Source organism: Salvia hispanica, chromosome 1 (assembly GCF_023119035.1).
Source record: "Salvia hispanica cultivar TCC Black 2014 chromosome 1, UniMelb_Shisp_WGS_1.0, whole genome shotgun sequence".
In the NCBI taxonomy this organism is placed as follows: Eukaryota; Viridiplantae; Streptophyta; class Magnoliopsida; order Lamiales; family Lamiaceae; genus Salvia; species Salvia hispanica.
The window spans coordinates 10,281,108-10,290,583 of record NC_062965.1 but is presented as its reverse complement, the minus strand read 5'-3'; the positions used below and the strand labels follow the sequence as shown (position 1 = coordinate 10,290,583).

Sequence of the window (9,476 nt, the reverse complement as noted above, 5' to 3'; positions counted from 1 at the left end):
TTAAAATAAATCAATATATAAACTATTTATGAAATTAGTCTTGCGAAACTATAAGTAAGCTAATAAATAGGCCTGCTTATTCGTCCGGTTCCGGTTCTAACCGGACCAGTTGGCCGATTAACCGGTTTTAAATTTTCATAAATCTTAGAATCGGAATCGGAACCGGCCAGTTAAAAACCGGTCGATTCCGGTTCGGAACCGGAACCAATGTATAATTTTAATCCGAATTTGTTTTATAATTTTAAATAATTCAATACCAATAAAATAATAATCAAACATTTGAAAATATAACAAATAATACCAAAAAATTCAAATAAAAAAAAATGCAAACCAACAATACAATAATATTCATTAATGGGTAAGAGGATGCTAAGTGTAGTAGGTTGGACTAGTTTATGTTGGCAATTCTTTTATAAAATAAAGAGTTCTAAAATTTAGCATTTTTTAAAAATTGAATTCCATTTCCCTTTTTTTTGCTAAATAAATATTCGATAGAATTTCCAATACTAATTGATCTTGTTGTGACTTTTTCATTTAATACGGAATAGTTAATAAATCATGCACAAACAAGTTAAAATCGTATATTACATAAATTTATTGTAAAGTTACATTTCTATCATATGAAATGATATTGTATTTTTATAGTTCTTTTGGAAATTAAAAACAAACTTACGATGTTCTACTCATAGAAGTTAGTTCATAAAAAATGGATAGGGGAAATAATTATAGATTTAAAGTATCACGGTTTAAATATTTTAAATACTTCAGAAAACAGTATCTCACTCAATGTTTCAAATTATTTTATTGTAATTCAATATTAATTCAATTAAGTTAGATTTATTAGTATATTAAATTATTTAAAAAATTGAATTGTAATCCGGTTCTTGGTTAGGAACCGGAATTGACCGGTTCCTAACCGGAACCGGTTTTATACAAAAAGATGGAACCGGAACCTGGGTTCGGAACCTGGGTTCGGTTCCCGGTTCCCGGTTCCTCAATTAATAATCGGTCGGTTCCGGTTAACTGAGAACCGTTTAAGCCCCTACTAAGAAATGTAAAATAATCAAATATATACCCATGAAATAAACTATTTATGAAATTAGCCAATGCATAAACATAAATTTGACTGAAAAATGTGGATTGTACACAAGTACACAACAATACATGAAAAAGATCAAAGTATTATAAATTTACTGACAAATATAGAACATATCAACGTAGGAAAAGGGCAATAATTAATGGAAAGCAAAGTTGAAAAACACAGCAACAACTTAGTTGAATCTTGATTATGAAGAAGACATCTTCCTGCAGTTGGTCCTGATCTCTCCTCTGCGGCCCGTCAATGGCGAAATGTTCCCCATTTTCACCATCGACTTTGCAAACTGGTCGAAGAAGAGTTCCTCGCTCTCCGCATATCTCTTCACCAGCTCCAGCGATTCTTCACTCTTGGTCACCAGCACTTGATCCGAGCTCAACAGCCCCTTGAAGCTCAGCAGATTCTTGAAGTAGCTGTTGTCGAAGCTTGTCGGAGATACAAAGTCGAGGAAGAAGAGGTTCTGGTCGCCCCCCGACTGCGGGCACCTCGTGCGCAGCTGGGCTGCGTACGACCGATCCAAGCTCGAATCCGGCTTCCCCTTCCCTGTCTGGTTGTACAGCCTCTGCCTGAAGCTTGTGCACCTTGCATTCCCTATGGTGTGGCTTCCTGCATATACCATCGTGTTAGAACTACCGCATGACTAATTTAATGTGTGTGACGCCAAATTATTAAATGTCATATATAGACTAACAGTGTAGATGTCATATTGTGATTTTTAGTTTGTTGAGGAACCGAATTGAAAACAAACTTTCTTATTTTCTATATAAGATATAATTCCACATGGATTCTGGTACGCTTCCGCTTTAGGTTTCTATTATGCTAGCTCTTTGTCTCGGTTTATCATCGTAGAGTTAAGGTTATGTGTTTCCGATCCAAAACATAGTAGTATTAATTTGAGAGAATAAATACTTAATAATTGCACTGAACGTATAAAGTTTACCGGATAATGCTACAAGATCAACAATGTTCAATCCTTTTAGCTTGAATTTGGTGAGGATTGTTTGGAAGGTGTTGTTTGGAGCTGGGATGTTGTTGTTCGAACCACTCAAACTTGCATCTCTCGAGTCCCTTCTCCCCAACGGAACCACCCAGCTCGGTCCACCAGCCTGCACGTGTTACATTTTCATGTTACATCTCGTATTTCGTTAGTGAGTATATAATATCAGCACATGGCCGGTCTAGACCACATTTTTACTCACTAGAACGGTGGAGTCTCTAGCTACGACAGCCAAAATATCTGCACATGAAACGGTTCGAGGGCAGGCTTTCTCGAGGGCTGATTTGATCTCATCAATCACATCGAATCCACGAACCGAATTCCTGTTTGGGATTGAGTTTTTCTCACTGGTTAAGCCTCCAGCGCTGTCCAAAAGTATCGATGCATCACATCCCTTCAAAACACATTCAATCAAGATTATTACACATATGTATGTGACCAAATGAGAGCCACATCAAAATAAGAATAGTGAACCATATAAGTTCATTGATTCATTAATATCAGTTTGGCATCACAAAACATATTAGTTGCTGACTTTCAGTATCACAAAAACCCTACTGATATTCATGAATCAGTGAACTGATATGTTTTGTGATGTCAACTGATATTAATGAATCAACGATTTGATATATAGGCTTAGGATTACGTTGGTTCATGTGTTTGTGGGCATATATAGTTGTGAGTACCTTCACGAAGCAGTCGTGGAAATGGAGCCGTAGGAGTGAGGCAGCCATGCGAGGCTCTTTAGCGACGGCTTTGGCCACGATGGATTTGACTATATGTAGAGCTTGTGGGCATGTTCGGTCGTAGAATTGTGGGTAGAGATAGCCTCCATTTGTGCTGTGGCACAAGCAGAGAGGAGCAATTGCTACAAAAGTGGTTATAATCAACAACATGTTGATGGAGTTTGCCATGTTTGTGTTGCTTGAGGAAAGGCTTGTTTGATGATATGGGAGATGGAAATGTTGAGTATTTATAGAGTTTACTTTTGTGTGTGAGAGAGAGTAGCAATTGGAGTTGGTAGGATTTTGAGTTGAATTGGTTACTGCCTCCATGATAGACATTAATCATCTTATTTAATTTTAATTTCGTATTTTTTAAGTTTGAGCAACGAAATATTAAATACGATGTTTTTGGATTTGAGTTAAGTAAAAGACCAAGTCTATGAAATATGGTGATAAATATGATAGAAAAAGTACATCACCTGCTCTGTTGACAAAAGGGGATTCACTCAAATAATCATGTAGTAGTTTATACAATATGCATCTAGCTAATATACAAGCTGCATAAGACATTAAAAAAACAATTTCTATTTGTTTACTTATTCTTTTTTTTCTTCAATCAAAGAAAAAGGAAAAGACTAACATAATATAGTAGGGCAACTGCTCCTCTGATTTTGTCAAAAGATATAGTACTACCATTCTCTATATCATACAAATTCTTATTAATAGTATTATTATATCGTAACGTGACAATTCGATTCATTTTGACTATTTTCTGTTCATCAATTGAATCGCGACCTTTTCAGCAAATTTACGTACAAATTATACAAAAGAATGTAATGCTTCGTTATAGTAGTTTTTACTGGTTAGGTAAAGATGCTTGCAGTTATTTTCTAATTCAGAAATTGACCAAACATTGAAATGATTTTGATTTAAAAGGACTAAAGAGTAGAACAACGCCATTAAAATTGTAGTATAAACATGGATCAGGCGAATAGAGATCTTAATTTTTTTGTTAGAAAATTAGCACAAACAAATCACAAACACAAAAGTGATGAATACACGAATTATTTCTCAATTCGATCCAATATGTGGGGGTAATGTCACGCTATAAATTCACTGTATAATTTTTCGTATACTACTATTTTACTAGCATAAGAGAACTACAAGTCATAAATAGAGTAGAAAACATCTTTGGTCTAAGTTACTTAGTTACACATAGAAAAGATCTTGGATTCATTTACTTTATTTTACTCAATATATAACCTTAATCTCATTCATGCATTATCATCTCCTAACCTTTTCTACAAGTTCCAAGTAGCTATTAAAGCTATTTTTTTGTTTCTTTTTTTGTTTTTCTTTTACATTTTTTTGTCATTGATCAAATTTAATTTGAATTTTAAAATTGAACAAATTTTAAGATTCAATTAATTGCACATTTAATTTTAAATTTTAATTATATGGTAATTTTAAAAAACTTTGTTTTAAGTAATTTATATAATAATAATAATACGAGTCTTATTATTTATTAGCATGATTTGAATTACTCTTTTATTAATTTTATATGAACGGAACAACTAAACGATAGCAGTTTGAATTTTGGAGCTGCTAAAGAAAGCTTCAAACTAACTTTTTTGAGTGTTGTGTAATGGTTTCACTCTCGAAGAAGCTGATTGCGCCCATACTCAAATCTTCATCCTTCATCTCCACAGTCGCCAAGCTTCACGACGACCACCACCTCCCATTCATCCCCTTCTCCCACCTTCAAAAAATCAAACACTTGGAATGCCAACTCGTCTCCACACTCGAACATTGCAGAAGCCCCGCCCAAATCAAGCAAACCCACGCTTACATAATCCGAAAATGCCTCCATCAATCCTCCTACATAATCGCCAAACTCATCCGAATGCTATCCAAATTCAATGTCTCCACAAAATCATACGCCGCCTCTGTTTTCTCCGAGGTCAGACACCCCAATGCGTTTCTCTACACTGCTTTAATCAGGGGTTATTTGGTCGATGGAATGCTAAAAGAGTCGATTCTCGTATACAATTCGATGCGCGGACGAGGCTTGATTCCCTTGTCCTTCACTCTCGCGGCGCTGCTGAAGGGATCTGCGAGCGAATCGGATGCCAATTTAGGGCGGCAGATTCACGGAGAGAGTGTGAAATTGGGCGGATTTGGTGCGGATTTGTTTGTGGTGAATGCTTTGATCGATATGTATGTGAAATGCGGGGATTTGGATTGCGGGCGGAAGGTGTTTGACGAAATGCCTGAACGAGACTTGATCTCTTGGACTACGCTTATCGATGCTTATGCGAAGGCAGGGGAGATGGACTGCGCGGATGAGATTTTTAGCGCCATGCCGGAGAAGGATATGGTGGCGTGGACCGCGATGGTGACCGGCTTCGTTCAGAATGCCAGGCCTAGGGAGGCGTTGGAGTGCTTCAAGAGAATGCAGAGCGCCGGTGTCCAGACAGACGAGGTCACGTTGGTCGGAGTTATAAACGCGTGCGCTCAATTGGGCGCGGTTAAGTACGCGTATTGGGTTAGAGACGTAGCTGTGAGATGTGGCTTCGACCCTGCACACGACGCTCATGTAGGTTCTGCGTTGATCGACATGTATTCGAAATGCGGATGTCTGGAAGAAGCATATGATGTTTTCAACTCATTGCAAAGGAAGAATGTCTACTCCTATAGCTGCATGATCATTGGTTTCGCAATGCACGGCCGCGCCACCTCAGCAATTGAGCTTTTTCACGAGATGACGACGAGGACAGATGTAAAGCCAAATTCGGTGACATTCTTGGGAGTTATGACTGCTTGTAGCCATGGAGGTATGGTGGAGCAGGGGAAGCTCTTTTTCGACGAGATGAAGGAGAAACACGGCATCTCTCCCTCTGTGGATCACTACAACGCCATGGTGGATATGCTGGGAAGAAGGGGTAGGTTGAAGGAAGCGCTTCGCCTCATCAAAGCCATGCCTATGGAGGCGAATGGCGGCGTTTGGGGGGCTCTCCTAGGAGCAAGCCGTGTACACGGAGATGCCAGCATTGCAGAGGAAGCAGCAGGGCATCTCTTCAAGCTCGAGCCAGGGAACATAGGGAACTATATACTGTTATGCGAGGCTTATGCAAAAGCGGGGAGGTGGGAGGACGTGGCGAGGGTGAGGAGGGAGATGAGGGCGAAGGGGCTGAGGAAGAAGGCGGCGGTGGCGTGTAGCTGGGTGGAAGGGGAGAGGGGGGAGGTGCAGGAGTTCTACGCGGGGGAGTGGACGCATCCGAGGAGTGGGGAGGTGAAGGGGGTGCTGGAGGAGGTGGCGGAGAGGGCGGGGTACGAGGCGAGGGTGGGGGGAGTGGTGTATGATGTGGATGAGGAGGAGAAGAGGAGGATATTGATGGGGCATAGTGAGAAGATGGCGTTGGCGTATGCGGTGTTGGTGGGGGGAGAGGGGAGTGTGAGGATTGTGAAGAATTTGAGGATATGTGAGGATTGTCATGTGTTTATGTGTGGGGTGTCAAGGGTGATTGGGAGGGATATTTTGGTTAGGGATAATTTCAGATTTCATCACTTCCGTCATGGGGTTTGTTCCTGTTCGGATTTTTGGTGATACAAAATGGATTTCACTATTTATAGTTGATGAAAATGTTTTTTCTTCTTTTTCACCCTCTTCATCTTCATTTCAATGGTCGAAATAGAAGATGAATTTTTGACAATACTATGATGAATAAAATGCTTTTTCCCCTTCTAACCTCAGGGTTTTTAATTAAAGAAATGCACATTAGCCTAATACTAATACATAGAATGGTTACCAAGAGTCTCCTATTCATTTTTTACTCAATACAGTCATTAGTTCGAGCCACATTATAATGTGCATTCCAATTTTAGTTCATATATGGTCAAACTCAATTATTTACTTGTGTACAGGTATCCCGGAAATCTAACTGAGCAAAGCACATGTTTTCGCCTCAGGATTTGGGATAAAAGAGATTACCAAAATCAATTGGACACTTGCCACAATTTCATTTGTTGGCGTTGACATGGTAAAAAAGTCAATTGTCAAAAGTTACATTTATAAGAGATTCTAAACTGGTAAATGTTTCGTATGTGAGAGTTATAATTATATGGAGGCACATACTTGGTTTAAAGATGGATCGGAAAATTCATTATTTGCATTAAATTTCGTATGTCATTCAAACTTTATTGAGTGGCTAGGCCAACTCAAAATTAGTGCCGAACTCTTGATGTTTCCTTTTGGATTAGGAATCAATTATAGTTGTAACTTGCAAGAACTTGCAATTAGATTAAAGTAGAAAGGGATTTGGAAAGTAAAAGGTGATAATACTCCAGTATATATGTCACACACAGAGGCCACTCCTCGAGAAATGGCTTATTATGGCTACTACGCATACACTGCATTATTCATGTATATATATATGTATATATATGTTCAATGGTGGCCGGGAAGCTTCTCCTTGATCTTGTCCATGATTCCCTTCTTCTCATGATGCTCTTGCTCGTACCCCACTCCAGTGGTGCCTGTTCCAGTGCCGGTTGTGCCGTAGCCATGCTGCTGCTCCGTGGTCTTGCCGCCAGGAAGCTTCTCCTTGATCTTCTCCTTAATCCCCTTCTTCCTTCTCCCACCTTGCCCATCATCCTCCTGCACACGCAAACGAATCCTAATTTACTCAACTTAATTTCCTCAGTTGCAAATATTTAAAGAACTTAATAAAACTTTTGTTAGGGAAAAAGCCTCGGTTCCAATTAAATAGAAAGTGGTGAATGATGAATAAGAAGAGAAATAAAGTACTTTAGAAAATATTTTTACTAAATATAAAAATGACTTAATTATATTAAAAAAAAATTAACTTCTCAGAATAAAAAATACATATATATTGACTCAAATAATTTTTTAAAATTGGAAAAAAAAAAAGATGGGGAGTTGAAAAAGCTATGATCATACCGAGCTACTGGAGCTGTCGGAGCGGCGGTGGTGGGCGCCGCCTGTGGCCATACCAGTACCAAGGCCTGCACCACCATGAGTGGGATAAGCTCCGGTGGTCCCCGGAGCTCCTACACCGTGAGTGCCAAAAGCCCCAGTGGTGCCGGTGGCGCCGTACTGATCAGTCTTATACGCTCCGGTGGTGCCCGTGGTACCATGAGTCATCCCTCCACCTGTGCCAGTGGTCCCATGAGTCAGCCCTACGCCGGTTCCGTGAGTGCCGTACTGTCCGCCGGTGCCGGTGCCATGGGTAATCCCACCGCCGTGAGTGCCGTACTCTCCGGCAGTAGTTCCATAGCCAGTGTGAGTGCCGTACTCACCGGCGGTGGTTCCATGGCCGGTGTGAGTGCCGTACTCTCCGGCGGTGGCTCCGTAAGGGTCAGTGCCTCCGCCGGGGCGTTGGACGGGGTTGCCGTACTCGTCAGTGTGGCGGATGGGGTTGCCGTACTCGTCGGTCTGCCTTCCGTATTGCGCCATCTTTCCTCTTTGAATTGAAACTTGATTGGATTTATGTTAGTAAACACAGTAGAGCTTGTGTTTGTAGCAATGGTGAAATGAGGGAATGAAGGGCATAAATATATATAGAGAAGAAGGATATGGTCGGAGAGAGAGGTGTTGAATGAGAGAGAGAGACACGTAGGTTGGTTTAAGTGAGTTGTTCTTCGGAGAGGAGCTTTTCGACATGTGTCGCATTTCCGCGTAGCAGCGGTTGCGGATAAGCACACACATTTTTTTTATTTTTGTAAACCTAATCCTCTTCCTTGTGTTTTTAACTTCGCTTTTATGACAAAAAACATCATTCATGCAAATGATAAGCATCGCAATCAAGTAACAACGAAGAAAAAGCACCATTCTACATTTTATTTTATCCAAAATTATTATCGTACATTTACCTAACAATATTTTTAAATAATTTTAATCGAACGCATTTACATGTTTAACAAGATAAACTGAAACAGAAAACGAGATATTTTTTATAAGACAAGACAGTATCATTTAGGAGTAGAGCGAACACAATTCATACTCCGTATGAGATCAAAAAGTGTTTTTTTCTAAAAGACTAATTTAACCTTAAGTCCTTATATACATAAATAAGTCTTGTAACCTTTTTTTTCGTACAAATAAAAAATTATGACACACTCGTTATAAAATGCATACTCTCTCTCTGCTCTATTTAAAATATCCATCTTTTTCGTTCTATATAATAAATCCATTTTTATATTTAAAAATAAATTTATCTTCTTATTTTATTCATTGTCTCATTTAATAAATCCATTTTTTATATTTAAAAATAAATTCAGTCTTTTTTTTATTTATTAAAACACTGAACTAACTTTTATCACTCTATTATTAATTTTTTCTAAAATTTCGTATCATTCAAAATGGTGGACTCTTAGTGAAACGGATGTAGTATCTTTTGATTAAAGATTGAAAACTAGTGTCATTTAATGAATGTTTTGAGATAAACTAAATTTGCATTTATTATTACAAAAATCGGTGACTAAGCATAGAGTTGTTTCATTAGAAATGAGATTAGGATGAGTAGCAGGAAAGCAACAAGTGATAGTAGTAGGCAAGGATTAGGTATTCAGGTAGCAGATTTCCTTGTCGGTGATACGATAAGTGATTGAATTTTAATTATGAAACAAATAAAGGTGA

General features: G+C 38.8%; 3 protein-coding genes across 3 annotated transcripts; 1 reads left to right on the top strand and 2 right to left on the bottom strand.

The window, feature by feature from the left end:
* Positions 1-1,107: 1,107 nt before the first annotated feature.
* On the bottom strand, positions 1,108-3,022 carry LOC125195027 (peroxidase 72-like). Its single transcript, XM_048093254.1, has 4 exons — positions 2,780-3,022; positions 2,296-2,487; positions 2,037-2,202; positions 1,108-1,702 (listed from the first exon to the last, which is right to left on the bottom strand). Exons 1-4 carry the CDS (start codon positions 3,005-3,007, stop codon positions 1,287-1,289), a joined length of 1,002 nt encoding a protein of 333 aa, XP_047949211.1. The 5' UTR covers positions 3,008-3,022; the 3' UTR covers positions 1,108-1,286.
* A 1,441-nt stretch (positions 3,023-4,463) lies between these two features.
* LOC125200910 (pentatricopeptide repeat-containing protein At5g44230) lies at positions 4,464-6,644 on the top strand. The gene has a single exon (XM_048098736.1). It carries the CDS (start codon positions 4,464-4,466, stop codon positions 6,423-6,425), a length of 1,962 nt encoding a protein of 653 aa, XP_047954693.1. The 3' UTR covers positions 6,426-6,644.
* A 491-nt stretch (positions 6,645-7,135) lies between these two features.
* LOC125200911 (dehydrin DHN1) lies at positions 7,136-8,378 on the bottom strand. Its single transcript, XM_048098738.1, has 2 exons — positions 7,779-8,378; positions 7,136-7,475 (listed from the first exon to the last, which is right to left on the bottom strand). Exons 1-2 carry the CDS (start codon positions 8,292-8,294, stop codon positions 7,266-7,268), a joined length of 726 nt encoding a protein of 241 aa, XP_047954695.1. The 5' UTR covers positions 8,295-8,378; the 3' UTR covers positions 7,136-7,265.
* Positions 8,379-9,476: the final 1,098 nt, after the last annotated feature.